Source organism: Choloepus didactylus, chromosome 17, assembly GCF_015220235.1.
Source record: "Choloepus didactylus isolate mChoDid1 chromosome 17, mChoDid1.pri, whole genome shotgun sequence".
Classification (NCBI taxonomy): Eukaryota; Metazoa; Chordata; class Mammalia; order Pilosa; family Megalonychidae; genus Choloepus; species Choloepus didactylus.
The window spans coordinates 55336586-55356261 of record NC_051323.1 but is presented as its reverse complement, the minus strand read 5'-3'; the positions used below and the strand labels follow the sequence as shown (position 1 = coordinate 55356261).

Genomic DNA, 19676 nt, shown 5'->3' with positions numbered 1-19676 from the left:
CTTTTCTATCTAATAGTTCAAGTATCTACAGATACTTAGGTCTACCCTCAATCTTTTCTTTCTCAGCCAACAACCATAATTTCTTTAGGAGCTCCTTAGAGTTGGTTGTCACTCTCCTCTAGCATTCTTTAGCTTGTCAATATTGATCAGGAGTGGCAACCAGACCAGAAAACAAAGGGTTTAATGAGTCCACCTTTTGTCTATCTGATAACATTCAATGTCTTCCCCAAGTTGCGGTTCTACTTCTGGTTCAAGTTTGTTTGAAATATATCTGAAAAGAGCATCCTAGGTTTTCGGCTTTTTAAATCTTTAATCTTACAGGGTCCTGAGAGAAACAAACCTTCTTAAAAATCAGCTTCTCTTTTAGATTTGAGGCTTAAGAGGAAAGTAAATTATAACAGTTCTTAGAAGTAAAGGCAAGTTCATCTTTGTCTATTGTAACAGAACGCATTTCCATATACTACTCAATACTCTACCAGCAGGTGAGCAAAGGGATGGTAAGTCAGAGAGGATGGTGACTGTAGCTGCCACCAAACGAGCGCTTTCTTCTGAGAGTCGAGTTTTAGTGGCTATGTGACTTGGAGAGTCTGACATCTTGGTACTGAGATGTGGAATATGCCGTACTAAAATGAACATCAATAGCTCCATCGTTGCAAACACAAGAGATTTCCCAGGAATAAGGCCACCACTGTCACCTCCTTCCCCTAATGCAGGACAGGACTCCTTTTCCATATCATCTTCATCTTGGGTAAAAGAAAATTTTTTGAAATTCACAGCAAAAACAAAACAAAACAACAACAAAAAAAAACAAATAGTAAATAGAACACAGTAAGTATATTTGAGAAATTCAAAAGGATTTACAAGTAAATGTCTAACTAATGCCACATGCTTTTCTTAGTATAATTCTGTGTTACTAGAATTTTGTGTATTGACCTCTCTTTATAACTAATAGAGAGTTCACTTCTTTACTTGGAAATTTTTTTTATTAGATATTGATAAACATACACATATAATAAGAAGAAAACAAATGTTAGGTTGGACCATAAAAATACTGACACTTTTGAAAGTGAAAAACAATCAACTATCAGCTATTTCACTTGGTTTATTCTAATAAGATTCTTCTGATAGTGTGATTAAATTTTTTTTATTAAAAATTTCCTAGCATTACTCTTTTTAAAAATTAGAGTACAACAGTATCTACTTTAAAGTTAGTGTAATTTCTAGTGCTTACTTAATGTGTTCCTTTTTTCTTGCAAATAATCCTGAGCAGCTCTTACTATCTGTTGTACAACTCCAGTAACCAACAGCTGGACAGATAGTGGATTCCAGGTCAGTAGGAGGCGGTGCAAAACACTCAGCAACTCAACACCAATCAGCTATTATAAATTAATCCAGATAAATTTAATTAATTTTAATTTTGTAAGACAAATTAATATTATTGAAATCTGAGAAAACTACACATAAAAAAAATCTGGTAGCTAAAATTAATATATAGGACTATGTAACAAATAAGAACATTATTAACAATACATATAACCAGTGAGAAACAGTCACATTTTGTCTCAACATATTTTCAAGCAACAAATGGCGTTATCTATTATTTACATATTTAAATAAGTTTTTTATGTTCATAGATGACCATTCCCTACTCCTTTCCTCTAGCTGTGAGAAACAGTATTGCTAGAGCCCAGTGTTAAAACAAATTTATGACTCCCAACCCAAGCTGGGTAGCCAAGCGTTGCCTACCGAGGAGTCCAGGCATTTTTAAGTCCTTCAGCACCAACTATAAGCTTCTTACTCTACCATCTTCTACATCAAACCCATCTAATGAACCTGCCTCAGATTTCAAAGTGGGGAGGAGGTGATGGTTTAATTGCAAACGAAGCCCCTTTACTTCCTTTCTTTCTTCATATCAGAGGTGCCCAGCCTCTTACCCAGGGATGATTAATCAGTCTTTCCTCATGTGCTCCCAATCCCAACCTATTCGACTTCCCAGTGATTCTTCAAGGACCCCAGTCATATCTCACATGTCTTCAAACCTCTCTCTCCATTTAGGCTTCTTCTCCTCGGTAAAGGAAACACTCAAGTTTTTCCTCTAAGAAACTTCTCAGATTCCTCCATTCAGTCCCTGGTTCTCTTCCCTTACCCTCTTGCTCTATCCTTCCCAGTCCGGATGCTTCCACTTCAGTCATCCCCTCATTCACTTCTCAGTCTGGCTTCTACCCACTACGCGAATGCTCTCCCAGAGGTTGCCAATAACTTCCTCTAGACTTATTCTGTCCTTACTTACTGAACTTCTTTTTCTTTTGACACTGGTGCCTTATCCTTCTTGTAACTCCTCCTTGTAACCCTAGTCTCTTTTGGTTCTCCTCCTGCCTCTCTTGTAGTCCCTACTGCTGATTTTTCTTCCTCTTCTCAATCTTTAAATGCTATTTATCCCCAAGGTTTCGTTCCTGGCTCTCTTTTCTTCTTCCTTTATTCAGTTTCCCTAGGCTCAGTTACTCTCTTTCTTCTGTATTATGAAAAGACCCTCATAGCTAGCCTTTCTGCCTCTCTTCTTGCCTTCTCTTGCCTTACCAACCTCTACAGGGTTAATAGGGTAATCATGCAAAAATACCAAGTAACTCATGCCCTTCCTCTATTTAAACACTTTCAATGATTCTCAATCACTTTCAGGACAGGGTCCAAATTTCTTAACATGTCATAAGGGAATTTTCACTATTGGGCCTTTATTTACTCTGTTGTCCAGTCACATTTCCTAGCAACCCCCACATGGTCCACTTGCCTCGACCATGGTAAATGACTGCAGGGCCCTTGAACTTGTCATGTTCTCTCATGCCTCCTAGTCTTTCTATTTGCTGTTTTTCTTGGGGGGAAAACCCATTCCCCACACATGCTGCCTCACTAATTCTGCTTTTAACATCTGATTCAATCATCTCCTCTGAGAAGCCATGCTTTACTTTTTCGTATGATAATTTGGGTGCTCCTACTCTCTATTTCCATTATACCCTTAGAAATAGCTGGCATAAGTTATCTCCTATTCCAGGAGTAGCCTCAAACTGTGTCTGACGCCAAATAGTCATAAAATAAAAACTGGGTGAATGAATACAACTTATGAGTGAATTTACCTTGACAATGTTGAAATTACAGAATCCAATTCAGAAAAAAAGAATCCATCCTATTATAAAGCAATGCTTGAATAAGCAAAACATTACTAAATCCAAAAAATAGCTAAGAGTAGGAGATATATTAAAACCAAAATAACTGAATTTAAATATAACAGTCCCTCTTCATTCACAGCTTTAATGTCATAGGTTTGATATTTGAAGACAACCTTGGAAAGTCTTACAGTAATTTGTAATTTACCTGAGTCACAGCTTCAGACTATGTGCAAGAGTCAATCAGTGAATGAATCTTGCAGTCATACTGCATCTAGTTTTATTTATTTATTTTGGGTCAGCATCATGTACAAAACTAATTTTGACATAATAAAATGAAAGTAACTTTGTTTTTATCTGATTCTGCTTTATGGAAAATTACCCCCAAGTGATACCATGTGGTAGTGATGATGTCAAAAGAGATGGTTATTATGAAAATAAAGAATTTCTAAATTAAAAAGAATGACAAATTCAGTAGTAGCTTGGTTCTATAATATGAATAAAGTCCCTTAAATATTCCATACAGAAATTAGAAAAGTAATTCATTGAACTTTTTAGCCTTCCCAACCTATTTGAGTCAGGGCAAAAACGTTTCATTACATAAGAGTAAAACCCTACCAAACATTTAAAAATGACAATTTATTTTAATAGCTCTATAAATCATTTCAGAACTTTGTGAGTAGAAGCATTAATTGGGACTGAAGGTATCCCTTATATTTTTATTTTTATTTGAGTGCTGATGAATAAATCAAAGAGGTATGGTAACTATCTCCAGTCAAGCTGGTTATCCAACATTCGGTTATAGGGTCTTAGATGAAGCTAAAACCCTGAACACTTACTATGTAATATTTATTTTATATGTGATAAAATTATCTTAACATAAATCTGATTAAAACAAAGCACACAATTAATTATCTATTATAGAAAAATACTGTACCTGATCTTCTGCAATATGGAATCGGGCATAAGGAGAATCTAGTAAGGTATGTAAGGCCTGTAAACACGCTGTTACATGTTCGATAGGCTCCTCAGGTCTAGGTGAACAAAGAAACTGTATGCTTACACCTGCAGTGTTAAAAATAAAGATGGGTTTGTCAATAGAAAATGCCTCACATTGCTTTGATGCCATATCCTTTTCTCTATTTTTCTTACAGATTACTTTAACATATTTTTACTAATGCCCTAAAGTTCACAATAGTTTCAAAATTAAGCAAATTCAATGTACATTGTGGTTTTGCAATTAAGTTAATAATCACATTGTGGAAACGCAAATCCCAAGTCATCCAGGTGATTATGAAGATACTCAGTTTTTTATTTCTAGGACATTTAAAAACAATACATTAAGAATACATTTATGAAAATTATAAAATAACTTCTGATTAAATGGCTGCCAAACAATTTTTCACACGAACAAAGTTTCTTAAATGGCAAGCTACAGAGGCACAATGGATATCCTGGCTTACAACTGCTCTTAATTTGCATAAGGTAGGGTCATTGTTTTGGAAGTCTTTCACATTTTCATATATGAGATCTACTGGCAAGTTCTTTCATTATACCTTACCAGTCGGTTTTTCCTTAAAAATTATGATTTACTCAACTTTGCCTTAAATTTCCATTTTATTTTTTCTTCATGAGACAATCTGCTAAATGTCAAGTAAAAACAAAACCCATCATTGGAAAAACAAAAAAGTTTAGTAAGTTTTCTTGAAAATTATTCAATATTCCTCCACATCTGAACATTAGCTAAAATTTTTAAAATAATTTTTTTTGTGCATATGTGCCTTAAAATGTAATTTACTGAAAAGAAAAAATCAGTCACTGCACACAATTATTTGAAATGATGGCACTAACAGAGTAAGACTTTTTAAACAAAATTTCTATCATAGAAACTAAGTAAACACTTTACTACCCCCTGATTAGGTGGCCTCTATACTGCCATGACACAACTGGAATTTACACAGAATAAACTAGAAAAACTTAGCTGAAGAAAGGGATATTAATCTAATATACAGTAGAGAACTTAAGAAAAATGCCCGTAATTTGGGATTTTTGTATTCTTGAACAGTGGAAGCCTTTAGAAAGGATGATTCTATAGGATAAAGGAGAAATTAAGAGCATAACATCCCCGGTCACTTTAAGGGCCATATATGTGCAGTTCTCAAGAATTCACTTAGTTCTTCAAGAGTATGACACAGTGTCAGTTTTTTCAACATTCTCAAAGGCAGTGGGCTTAGGGATGTTGTAGAAAGAGAGAGGATGATTTGTGGAGGATAATACCACGCAGCACAGGGACAGGTGTGAGCAGGTAGAATTGCTGGAAAGGTTCAGGTAGAAACGGGCCTGATCCTCATTTGCTACACTCAGAAGCTCTCTCAGTTGGAAGTGGTTGTATTTGTTCATTCTGTGAAGTTACCCAGATATGTGGTAGAACACTTCCTTCTGGGCACTGACAGCTTCCAGCTGGAGTTGGTTGTATTTGTAGTCTAAGAAGCTCTTCCTGTGGAATGTGCTCCTCGGTGTTATTGGGAGCAACCTGCTCACTGGATGAACTGCTCCAAGATTTCCTCTACTCAGCATTTGTTATGACATGTTCCTCATTTAATTCCTTCCTGGTATCCTTGAGTTCATCGCTTTCTTTCTCTCTCAGAAGTTCTCTCCTGTCAGTTCATTGATGTATTCCTCTCTTATCTCTCTCTGTGCAGGTGGAGCAAACCTGAGAACTTTTGTTCTTTGAGGCCGTCCTCACTCTTTGTCTCGGTCACTGTGAATATGTTCTGGGTGTCTAAGAGGAAGTTTAAACCTGGCAAGGGCAACAGCTACAAGGAAGGTGAGGATGAGAAACTGGCTGTCAAGATGATTATAGAATCAATCAGTAGAAAATATGCATAGGGCAAGGTCTGGGAGGTCTCAGATGCATGTTTCCTTGTCCTCTCCCTGTGGAGTCAGAATGTTCACCCTCTTGGCACAGAAATGTATGTTCACAGTCATGGAAGCTCATTCAACTGCTGAGTGCCAGAGTCTACATGGGATCTCATTATGCAGGCATAAGTGGAATCAATGCCCACATGGTTGAACTCAATCTCCAGACCCACTCCCCTTCCAGAGGTTGGGAAGGGTGGGTCTGACATCAAGAGTCATTTTTAATTTTTAGATAAAAACTTCAGTTACCAATTTAGAAAGTGAGCTAAAAAAAAAAAAAATCCTTTTACTATCACTTATCTGAATAGTGCTATGCAAAACTTTTCTATAGCATTAAAATGAAAGATGTGAATTTTCAGAATGATACATCTTGAAATACATTAATATGGCACACCTACCTAAAATCAGATGCATTCTGTCTTTGTTAATTTCTGGCAAAGATTTAGCAATAGGTGTTGCTCCCGATGGCTGGTTTAAAATGACAGATGTAGAACGTTTTTGTGAACCAGATATTGCTGCTGCTTCTGTTGACTCTGAACAAGTAAATCCAGTGCTATTTAACCAAAGTGCCACAGCATGGAGAATTGGAGCCCAGGAATTCCGGTAGTGAAGTCTAGCTGTATCAATAGTCTCGGGAGTATAAAATGCTCCACCTGTAAAACAATCAAATCAATGTACACATTACTTTCTATTACCAGGGTTCACTCATATATGAACCTTACAAATACCTGTTACATACAAAAGAACAATCTGGCCAAAGAGATCCTCTTCTTGCCAAAGCCAGCAAATCTAACCTTCCCTGCAGCTGCTGAACTGAGATGCTTGTCTCTTCCTCACTTACAGAAGGGTTTCCAGCCTTTCCTCTGGACTGATGTCACTGAGTATCCTTAACCTCTTCCTAACTTGTCGTCACAAGAGCCATCTCTTCATTGTTGCTAGTGACTCCGGGGACAATTATCACCTTCTCTTTCTACCATAGCCAAGGACCTCTGTCTTTTCTTTCTTTTTTTCTCTTTTTCTACTAGTCTTCCCTACCTCCTGTTTCTACTATCAACACTGGGGACTTTTTCATCTCTCCTTGTTTTCATGATGGATGAAGGAAGGAAAATTAGGGGAATTCCATTCCCGTTGTCATTAACATACGGGGAAAGGAATGGGTTCTTTGAGTAGGAACTGATAATACCTTTTATAAATAGGAAAAATGCTAATAATTTCTATAGTAATTTCCATAGGAAAACAAACCAAAGTACAAACAATATATAAATGGACTGTATGAACACAATTCATCGGTAGAACAAGACTTTATATGAAAATATATATTCATTGACTAGCACAGCAATATACTTCACCATGGTTATGCATAATGACTTGCTGAACATAAATATTTAGAGTACCCTGACTCATACAACTAGTGCCATAACTGTGCTAACGTTTTTCCTTTGCTAATAAATAACCTAATGCTATATCTTGAATCCACAAATTCAATATGGAGAACATGCTCTAAAAGAGACAATGTCATTGAAGTTAACTTATGAATTAAGTTCATAGAAATTTAAGATGTCATTATTGTATTATTGTTACAGTTGTTGCTAGCCTCCTCCATCAAGTCCATTTTGTTTAATTACTACTTTGAACTCCATAAAAGAAAAACTCTGAATGCAACACTTACCATCCGGAGGGAGCTGGCTAGCAAATTCAGCTGGTAAAGTCAAAAGCGCATAGTCTTTTAATGCTGCCAACCACAGGCGGCTGAGTGTTGGAAGTTCAGGTTGTACAAGTGTTATTAAACTATCTGGTGGTAGTTCATCTATGGTGCCATCATCATCATCATCATCATCATCAGTATTTTTAATTGCTCTTTTGGGTCTCGACTCTGCTTCTTTTTTAATATTCATAGCAACCACATATACCTAACAAAATATTCAGAAATAAAAACAGCAAGGCATAAGATTAAAAATGAGATATTTTAGGTCATCATAATTATACAGTTCAACCATTGTTGGGAATTGATTCATGTTCCCCACAAAAAGCATGTTCAGGTCCCAACCCCTCATCCCATTTGTAAATAGGACCTTTGAAGATGTTATCAGTTAAGGTTGCCCAGACAGAATGAGGCTGGGCCTTAATACAATATGACTGAAGTCCTTATAAGCAAAGGAAATTGGACACAGAAGGAGAAGTCACAGGGAACAGCCAGAACCTGGAAATCAAAGGAATCTGGAAGAGAAAGGAGAAGATGCCATCATGTACATTATCATGTGATAGAAAAGCCAAGGAAACCCCAAAGATTGCTGGCTACCTAGAAGATACCAACCTCAGGAGGAAGCAAGCCTTCTAGCCTCTGAAATCATGAGCCAATCTATTCCTGTTGTTAAGCCAACCTACAGTCTGGTATTTGTTTTAGCAGCTGGAAACTAAAATGATCATCACAAGTAACAGATTATATATACCAGAAAGTATACAACTTCATGATTTCCTAATAACCACAAAAGAATAATTCTACCTGCTTTAGAGGCAATCTTTTTTTACTGAGCTGACTTCTGACTATTACTCTCACGGCAAATTCCTTGATTAGGCTTCTCTGATTTTTTTTCCCTTGTGCTACTTTACAAAGCCTGCTCCTGTAGGTTTTTCTTTTGTTTTTGCCATAGACTATAAATTCCTGTTTACTGCCTCTTCTTTTCTAGATGTATTAGACACAATCAGTTGTTTCTTTTATCTTCGAAAATACATTTAGGGTTTGGCAACTCGCACATACAAAGCTAAATAACACATCAACAAAAAAGTAAAAAGTAAAAAAGAAAAGGGAGAAAAAGCAAGAACGAGAGAGAAAATTGTACTAAATAAAAATCTCTAGAAAACTGTTTCCTCCCTACAGTATTAGTTTCATTGCACCTACTGAGGTAGACTATGTATCTGTAAGCTTCCTGATGACAGGGACTGTGTCATCGCTATTCCTACACTGAGCACACTGATATGGCAAAGAGAAGGCATTTAATACTTGACTGAGTTCTAGACAATGATTACAGGAGACTTAATGAATCTTCATTTTTGAATAAAAACATTCTTGAATGCTGTGATGATCTGTAGCACATCTAGCAATTTAGAAACAGAAATCAAATAATGAAATAATTTTTGAAGCAGGGATTTAGGCTCTCAAATTATAAATATATCACATCTATATTTTCTAGTGGTTTTAAGCTGTTATATTTTTTCTAAATTTGTTATTATACTGACATCTTAAGAAAATGTCTCAATAAACACTGTAAGTATATTCAGACATCAAATCCTTAATAGGTACCTATTTTTGCCTTTCACTTGCTGTAGCACTAGTGCCTGAGGCAATAAAGACACATAATACATGTTTTTTGCCTTCTATGAACTCACAGACAGTAAGTATATAGACAGGGGAGTGAGAAATATGTAGAGAGGAGCAATTTTAAAAAAAAAAAAATTATTTTTAATGAGCTGTCTTCTCTACTACATTCCACCCAGTGAACATTTGACAGTTTCTGGAATGAAAGAATAAATCTAAGCGAGTACCAATAAAGCATAGGAGTATATCCTTCAAAGTATGAGAAATAGGAGACAGTTTTCAAGGACAAAAATTGTTCACCTGTTCTCAGGCAAGGAAGATGGAAAGGGAGAGTCCAAGCAGAGGGAATACCAAGGGCAAGAGCACAAAAATAGGAAACAGCAGTGTATTTTGAGAAAACTATAAAATTTTGGTATAGACTGAGCACAGGATGTAAGGTGGAAATACTAGCTGAAGATAAAGCTAAAAGGTAGACATGGGTGAGATTGTGAGGGGTCTCCATGCTTAGTGAGAATTTTACTCTGCAGATAATGAGAAGGGGGGGGTAGTTACTGCAGGATTTTAAGGTCAGAAGTATGTCATTTTCCTCAACTTTCAACTTTATTTTAAGTTACATCATAAAATGTTTGGAAAATAGTTTTTAGAAGTACTCATAATCCCAATTTCTATGTTTTCAATAGTCTTTGTAAGTTGTAATTTTGCTCTTCAGAGCAAAAATTTTGCATTTAATTTTAACCGCTTAACATATCATAAGGTTTTCCCATGTGAATATTAGTCTTCATAATCATTTTTAATGGTTGTAATGGATGATCCACAAAACACCTAACAATTTCCCTATAGTAGAAATTTTATATTTACTTCTGATTCTTTACTTAGGCTTGAAAATCTAAGATGAGACATAGATGTCAGTGGCAAAAGGTATTAATTTCTTCATATTATAAAACTACTACAATTAAACATTTTAATGAATATATCTCTTCTCCATATTTTTGATATTTCTCCATAGAATACAGTCCTAGAAATGGAAATATTGGGTCAGTGACTATAAATATTTGTATGGCTCTGAAGAGACACTGAGCCAAAAGCTTTCTGAAAGGGCTCTATATTTTACATTGCTACCTGAAATATATGAGAATATATTTTTAGACTTTTTAAAAACAAATTTTAGGTTTATTTCTCTTATTAGATATTACCCAAGAAAAACATAAGTTCACTGTAGAAAAATTAGAAGCATAAGCAAAATGAAGAAAATAAAAACACACATAATCCTAACACTCAGAAACAATACTGGAAGTTTTGTATATATACACAAAGAGTTTTTTGAACAATTGTGTGTGTGTGTGTGTGTGTGTGTGTGTATGTGTGTGTGTGTGTGTAATTTCCTATTCATTTTACATATTACCTTCAACTTTCAGGATCAAGAAATATATTTATGTGACTTCTGTCTTTTTTTTAGAATATAAACAACATGGCAATAAACATCCTTGTAGCAGAGTATCTGTGCATATTCTTAAATATTCCTTAGGAGGAGAAACTGTTCAACAAATGTGCATGGTGTTAGAAAGTGTTTTGATACATACCACCTTTTAGAAAAGTTTTACTAATACTATCATTATATAAAAATCATGTTACTTTGAGGAATGTTTTTTATATTTCCTTTTTTCCCATATGTAAGTGCATAGCTTGGTTTCCACTTTAGAAATGTCAATTCATGCCCTTTGACCAAGATTTGCATTTTAGAATGATTATTCTGAGAATCCATGTAGGAATAGCTGGGGAAAGAAAAGACTGACAGTACAGAAGCAAATTAACATGTGATTGCATAGGGTAGGTGACAGATGATGAAGATCTGAACTAAGGCAGTGGGGAAAGAGAGGAAGTATCTATTTATAGATATGGGAAAAAGGTGAATCTTGATTTATTTTTAACTTGCTATTTTAACAGGATTCGATCTTATTTTGAAAATAAAGTTATGCATGCACAAATTATACAGACATAACTACGTGTAAATATATGTTGCGACATAAACACCAAAATAATAACAATAGTTATCTCCAGGTGTTATGATTATAGATGAGTTTTATTTTTCTTTTTTATAGCTTTTCTCTACATTACTGAATTTGTGCAGTGAGAATGGATATTTTTCACTATCAGAACAAAATTATGCTATTTTCAATGATATTAATAAAGTAAAATAGATGGTAATTAATCACTTACCAGGTGTAAGATGAGGGGATTTGAAGAAGAGGAAGTGGTCAAAACTAACACCCCTAAAAACAAAACCAAAATCAAACAAACACAAAACAAAAAAAACAATACCCAGGTTCTGGTCTTGAAGACCGTAGTACTGTAGGGACCATTAGTTAAGGTAAGGGGGCAAAAAAAAGAAGAATGAGAGCACAGGGAGTCTTATTTTAGACATGCTGGCCATGAGGTACCTATGGGTTTATCCAAGTCGAGTTGTCTAATAAATAGCTGAAAATATGGGATTGGAATTTAGGAGAGTGGTCTGGGTAGAAATGTAAATTTAGAATCTTTAATGTACAAGTAGATGCTATAGGGTATGGGACTGAATAAACAAGAAATGGACAAGAAAAATGCCAGCATTTAAAGATCAGGAAGGCAAAGACATGCCAGCAAGTGACAGAAGAATGGACCATCAAACGGAATTGAGGAGATCCAAGAGAGTAGAATTACAGAAGACAAGGGAAGCAGATTTCTAGGAGGAGACTATCAGATGTAGAGAGCTGAAGTAAGACAAGATTTGAAAAGCATCCAATGATGTGTATAATTATGTTACTAGTGATTTTAGTGAGAATAGTTTCAATGGAGTGGTGAGGTTAATGCAGATTGCAGGGGACTGAAAGTGAGTGACTGAATAATTAAAAAAGTGAAGATAATGAAACCCTTTCAATACACCTAGATGTGAAATGGAGAGAGAAAGAAGTAAACTGAAAGGGATGCTGAGTCAGAGAAGACAAGGAGAAGGAGAAAGGACATGTAGAAGAAAAGGCTGAAGATATAAAAGAGGGGACAAGAGCACAGAGCTTGGAACAGTCTCCTCTTCACTCTCATGCCTAGCTAATGTCTGCCCTTGTCCTCCAGTTCTCAACTTAAATGTCACTTTCTCCAAGAAGCCTATTCTGAGCCTCCAGACTATTTTAGGTGCCTTTGCTATGTGTTCCACAAAGTCTCTTTTATTTCTCCTAAACACTCATTACATGTTCTTATGTTTACTTGTTTAATAATCTGTTTTTCTCAGCAAATGTAGTACATCTATCTTGTTCACTAGTTTGACAAAGATTTGATGGTCAGTAACATTTTGTTGAATCAATCAAAGAATGGGACATGAGGGAATGAGAAAAGTTAGTCCTGGGTTGGAGGAAGACCTTAAAATAATTATTATATTAATGACAGAAGGTAACATTAATTGTGCATGTACAATGTGGCAGGTACTATACAAAGTTCTTTACATTGATTATCTCATTTAATTCAGACCATAACACAATGAAATGCGTACAATTATTATACACCCTTTTAAGGGTGAGGGAAACAGGCTTAGAGAGGTAGTAGTTAAATTAATTTGCTCAATGTCACACAGGTATAGAAAGGACAGTTATCAAGCCACATAAATCTAAAAAGTTGAAGGTAACAATCTGAGGAGTTACAAAACTAACATCCTCAATTTTCTGAGTAAAAAATGCAGGCGCAAAGACGGGTCTTCAGCAGAGAAATCTAGAATATGCCTGGTATGTGAAGAGAATGATGAAGGAAAGAAAGCCAAGCAGAGAAAAGGGTACCCAGACAATTTAAGGGCTGAGCCTGAAGTGCAAATCATTAAATCATAGAAACAAGTCACACAAAAATAAGAAGAGACTACCAAATAAAAATGTGCATTATCAATTTAGTTACATGAATTCTGATCTAATAATTTAAAGCAATTATTTATCTTCTGTGCTAGTTTGACTCTATTATGTCCCCCAAAAAGCCATGCTCTTTAATGCAATCTTGTGGGGGCAGACTGATTAGTCTTTTGATTAGGTGGGACATTTGATTAGATTGTTTCCATGGAGATATGATTCACCTAACTGTGGGCAAGACCTTTTGATTAGATTATTTCCATGCAGGCGTTCCTGTGTCCATTCAGGGTGGGTCTTGACTGGTTCACTGGAGTACTTAAGAGAGCCCAAGAGCCAACACAGATGGTGATGCTTGGAGACGCTTGGAGATGCAGACAGAAGGACGTCTGGAGATGCTAAGCTAAGAGATGAAGCCCAGAGTTTGCCCTGGAGAAGCTAAGAGAGGATCCCCAGATGCCCTAGGAGAAAGCAGCAAGGAAATACAGGAGTTAAGAGAGAGGAGCAAAGACAGAAGCCCAGAGACATTTTGGAAAAAGCCATTATGAAACACAACCCGGGAGCAAAGAAAGGACCAGCAGATGCCAGCCATGGGCCTTCCCAGATGACAGAGGTGTCCTGGATCCATCAGCCATTCTTTAGTGAAGGTATCCTCTTTCTGATGCCTTAGTATGGATACTTTTCTGGCCTTAGAACTGTAAATCTAACCTAATAAATGCCCTTTATAAAAGCCAATCCGTTTCTGGTATTTTGCATAACAGTAGCATTAGCAAACCAGAACATCTTCTATTGAGTGCTCAGCACAGTGCGTTGCCCTTTATATTATATACATTGCCTTCGAAAAATATATTTCCATTTTTTGATGAGGAAACTGAGGCTCTGAAAGAACAAACTGCTTGACCAAAGTCACACAGATTTTAAACTACAGAGATAGAAATTGTTCTAGGTCTTCTGACTCAACTTTTAATACCAAACTAAGGCAAACTTCTCATTAGGACAGGTAAGCATATATGCAAGTCAGCAGAGAACTAGCTAACTGGCAAATGACCCTTATGATCATTGATCACATGATGGTGTCTCTACATTTGCAGAAGTTAATGAATGTGGTTGGAGAATTAAGAACAATTTTGGAGGCTATTTGGTCAAAAAAAAAAAAAAATCATGGAATCAGCTGGGACATAATTTCCATAGAGAAGAAAACGTAGGAGTAAGTTTTACTTAAAAATTTAGATATGTGAAGATTAACAACTTATTTTTATTAATTTAAAAGTCAGAAAACAGTCATATTAAAGTGTATTTTCCTTATACTACTTTCCATTAAAAATAGAGAGTTGCATTAATCCGAGATAATCTAAAATTTTATCAATAAGAACGATTATTTTATCAATAAGAGCAACCTTCAATTATATCAAGAACAAAAAATATTTTACTTGTCTAAGTCAAAATGGCAGCAAGGTAAAATAAAGGAACACTTGGATATACTATTTGGAAGACAGCTTGATCTATAATCTAAAACTCAGAAAAAAAACTAGCTTTAGAAGATATCTTACTGAGCTCTACATTTTTCCATTTCCTTCTTCTGTGGCAAAAAAAAAAGGCGGGGGGTGGTGGTGGTGGTGGTGGTGGTGGTCCTTTATCTAAACTGTATCGTCTGGCTGCTGCATACTTTGATTGGCAATTCCCTATTCACAGGCTTTTGTTAGGAACCAGGGAAGTAAGATACTGGATTGTCAGAGAAAGGAATAAAGAGTTACTTGAAATACCTGAGGGCAAACTCTTAAGAATGTAAAAGCATCTGGCAGAAGGAATTTAGAAACGTGAATTTAAGACAATATAATTATAAAGAAAGTGGCTGTGGGAATGAGAGAGAGATAAAATCAGCTATTGAAACAAATAAAAACCCCAGCAGCACTGATATCAATAAGTGGTGACAAATTTCTGAAATTTAATCAAATAAAAGGTTCTTGCCAAAAAAGATTTTCCATTACTTATATTTGTGGATTCTCCCTGCCTAATTTCCCCATAATATGCAGAGACAGCCCTTTTGAATACAATGTTTAATCAAAACACTGATTAAAAAGTATAATTTTCAAAGGTCAGTGAGAGTTCTTTCAAGCCATAAATATGTTTTAGTGATAAAGACCAGATAGCAGATTTTCAAAATGCATTCCAAACCAAAAGTCAGTTTTTAAAAAACCAAAATCAAACAAAAAATTTTTACTAACAGGAGTAACGGAATATTTCCTCATGGATGGAGAAATGGTTAAAACATAACAGGTCACGGTTACCTCTGCCCACGCTTTGAGAACAGCCAGCTTTTCCATAGTCGTGGCACTCTCTCGATACAGCTGGCTTGAAGATCCTTTTCCAGCCTGAACTTTGTCCAGAGAAGAAACAAGCAGATTGTGCACTCGACGGAGATCATTGAGATCACTAACAACTCCACTTCCAATCCATGTACTACATACCTGTCCAAAGAAAAATTTATGAAAATTTTTGTATACGAAAAAAAAAAAATTTGCATTGTTTATAAGATAATGGAGTAAAGATGATTTTCTTTCCTTGGGGAAGAAAAAAAAAACAAAATAAAAACAAACCATATTAATACCATGCTTTAATATTATTTTATTATAACAAAACAACAGCAAGTATGGGTTTTATTACACTCTTATACTGAAAAACAAAAAAAATTTACTTATCATGTCTCCATAGTGTAAATAAACAAAGATTTTAACAACAAAAAATTCTACCCAAATTAGTTCAGTAGTAATTGTTCAACTAAATTTCTGAATGCCAATCATAGGCAAAGGGTTATGTTAGATGCTGATACTGAACAAAGGTTGTGGGTTCTCTGCTGGATGAACATAATGGCCAATCCATGACACTGGGGTTTCAAAGAGATAAAGAGTTAATGCTATGCGCCAAGCAGGAGATCAAATGGCCTATCGGCCCAAAAACCTGTCTCCCAAAGTTTAAGGAGCTCAGGGTTTTTATGGATTCAAACAAGGGGGAATGGAGTTGTTACTGTTACAATAGTTGAGCATAGACAAGGGTAAGACTGGTTGAGTTTCAGTAATTTCAGGTACCAACTTCTGCCTATTCTATAATATAGAAAGAAAAGCATCTATATAATGATTCAGTAACCACAATCATTTAATTCTTAATTTCTCATTTACAATGTTATGGCAGCAAGTGAATAAATAGTGAATGAATGAATGAATGAATGACTTAGTCCCTGCCGTCAAGTAAAAGATCACAGATTGAATGAACACATGGGAAGGTTTTGTTTTTTTTAATTGCATTTTTATGGAGATATATTCGCATAACATACAACCCTTCAAAGTATACAATCAGTTGTTCATAGTCGTGCACTGATCACCACAATCAATCTCTGAACATTTTCATTACTCTAAAAAATAAAAATTTGAATAAAAAAGAACATTCAAAACATTCCATTCCCCTCCTCTCCCCATCATTCATTTAGGTTTTTTCACACTCATTCATTGTTTTTTCTTAACTCTATCAAAAAATTAAAAAAAAAACAAAACATTTCAAACAAAACCAAAACAAAGGAACAAGAAAAAACAAATAACCTAAAATAACAACATTTCTCCAAACTTGTTCCTATCATACCCCATCCCGAGATTAACAAACCATAGTCATTCCCGAGCATTGCCAGAACACTGAGTTTATCATCCATAACTTATTTTGTTCTTATTAGATTATTGCTCCCCCTTCACTATTTGCTGCCTATCGCTAAGTTCCCTATATTCTACAATATAAAACATTCATTTTACATTTTTCACAGTGTTCACATTAGTGGTAACATACAATATTTCTCTTTTTGTGCCTGGCTTATTTTGCTCAGCATTATGTCTTCAAGATTCATCCACATTGTCATGTTTCAGGACATTGTTCCTTCTTACTGCGGCATAGTATTCCATCGTGTGTATACACCACACTTGGTTTATCCACTCATCTGTTGAAGGACATTTGGGTTGTTTCCATCTCTTGGCAACTGTGAATACTGCTGCTATGAACACTGGTATGCAGATATGTGTTCATGTCATTGCTTTCAGATCTTCTGGGTATATACCGAGAAGTGCAATTGCTGGATTGAAGGGTAACTCTATATCCAGTTTTCTAAGGAACCGCCTGACTGCCTTCCAGAGTGGCTGTACCATTATACAGTCCATGGGAAGATTGTATGATAGTGACACAAAACATTAAAAAAAAATCCATAGGAAAGCAGAGAAGGGAGAGATTAATTCTAGCAGAAGAAATGGAAAGGTTTAGGTATCAGGAAGGTTTGTATATATAGATACAGGAAAATTATGTGGGAAAGATATGAGATTAGGAAAGTTATTAGATTAGAAAAGTCAACTGGAATCAGACTATAGTAGAATTTAAATCCCAAGAGAACTGAATTCAGACTTCATTCTGTAAAGCAATCAGGAGTGTCTAAGGTTTCTAAGCAGGGAGATACTAGAGTTGCACTTTAGGAAAATTGTCCCAGTACTTATGTATAGGAAGGAGTTAAGTGACTATTACAATACATGGATCAAGCTGAGAATGGAATGAAAAAAGGAGAGGCATCTGAGAGAGATTTGGAAGTAGAAATCACAGGATTTGGAAGCCAATTACAAATTCTTGGGGCGGGGGCAGGGAGGTACAAAGAGAGCAAGGAATCAAAGAATGCCGAATTTTGATTGCCAAAGCTCCTAACTTGGATGAATGGAAGGACAGTATCAGGAAAACTCCACACAAAGGTTATAACAAAGGCGGTGCAAATACGTAAGGTTGTTGAAGAACTGAGGACAACAAAGGCTTTAAAGACAGAACACATGGAAAATAGGTTACACTGAAGAGACAAGTGGAATAAGAAAAAACAATCTAAAAAATTGAAAAGAAAAAGCCAGAAAAGTAAAACGAAAGCCAGGCAAGTGCAGTGATACTGGAGCCAATGGAAGAATTTCAAGGAAGAAGTGGTCTGGCAGTGTTAACTTTAATCGACAATAATTAAAAGTCCTCAATTTCTTATCTGAAATCCTTGGGTCGAGACCTCTTTAACAATCCACAACTTTTTGTTAATAAGTTACATAAACCTCACTAACGAATATGCCAAGCAAGATGTGTGGCAGCACCCCATAATTAATGAATGAATGTTTCTGTAATGAAATGTATTAACAAACACACTAGGAAACTAATCCATACCTTAGTCTTACTCAGCTTCAGACCTGGGGCAAAAGAGTACAAATTAGATAAGCTTTTGCTGAATTATGAAAAAGCTTTTGGTTTGGGGGGCTTTTTCATTTTCAGAGCATTTGGATTTCGAATTGTGATAAATGCACTTGTGTTCCTGATTTAAAAGTTTTTAAGGTTGAGAATAAATATTTATGTAAACTATTTAATTATCTTCTAATCTTTTTTTTTTTTTTTTTTTTAAAATTCAATGAATATTTATTGAGTGCTTACAATGTGTCAGGCACTGTTACAGGAGCTTGGATATCTTATAATCTTAATAACAAAGAATTCAAAACTAAATTTAATAAAAATTAATAAGGACTTTTCTTAACTGACTGTTATCATTTAAGGACATATTGATGCAAAGTTAAATGCCAGTCAAAACAATGCTGAAATACAACATTTAAAGTGAAAAGACAGTAAATATGAGCGTGAAAAGACATTAAATATGGGCATGAAAAGAAAAAGTAGTTATTACTAAGGCAACTAAATTTAACATATTAGAGAGATTTGATAAATATTTCTATGAAATTTAGTAAAAATATAACTGCAAAAGTTGAGGAAAACTAAAGATTGAGAATTTTGTACTAAGTTTGCTTTGCAAAAACCTAGGTACCCTCTTCACTTTAAAGAAACTGAAACTGTAAGTTGCAGATGATGTATTACGGATTTAGTTTAGGAAGAAAGACAAAGCACTGAATCAGCAAAATCCTATTCAAAGAAATACTTGGCTCTATATCAAGATTGGTGAATGAATGTCTATTTACAAATTTTAAGCTGAAGTAACATATTTAAGATAAGTACTAAGTTTACGGCTCTGATCCTATTTTAAGTAATGTACTGATTACTGTTCCCAACTGCATTACATTTAAAGATCTCTACTCTAATTGTTAGGTTTAGGCCCTGGGCCCTCAACCCACTCCTGCCCTTAGGAATTCTGATAAAGCCACCCCTACCCTAGAAACCCTGCAGGTCCTCAATAAGCCACGGCCTTAAAATTTTAAATTTTCCAGCTCCCAAGCGCCATCGCCAACCCCCCTCCACCACCCCTCCCCGCTCTAAAACCAGCCAGTGGAAATCTGCCAACTACCCCTTTTCCCAAAAGTAGCCACGGAAAGACTGCAAACCTGAACTTGCCAGCCTCTGCGTCCCTGGACAAAGACCCTCCACCAACCATCCTTT

The 19676-nt window shown here is 35.6% G+C and overlaps 1 protein-coding gene across 3 annotated transcripts in view; it reads right to left on the bottom strand.

Annotated features, from left to right (window-relative positions):
* The window catches only part of HEATR5B (HEAT repeat containing 5B), a 133319-nt gene that overhangs the window by 16829 nt on the left and 96814 nt on the right, over nucleotides 1–19676 (bottom strand). For all 3 annotated transcript variants that reach the window (XM_037807072.1, XM_037807074.1, XM_037807073.1), the window contains 6 exons: nucleotides 15539–15718; nucleotides 7747–7987; nucleotides 6476–6730; nucleotides 4096–4223; nucleotides 1232–1376; nucleotides 477–743 (listed from right to left, as the gene is read on the bottom strand). In XM_037807072.1, the coding sequence (XP_037663000.1) occupies nucleotides 477–743; nucleotides 1232–1376; nucleotides 4096–4223; nucleotides 6476–6730; nucleotides 7747–7987; nucleotides 15539–15718 (1216 nt within the window). The remainder of the gene's footprint in view (nucleotides 1–476; nucleotides 744–1231; nucleotides 1377–4095; nucleotides 4224–6475; nucleotides 6731–7746; nucleotides 7988–15538; nucleotides 15719–19676) is intronic.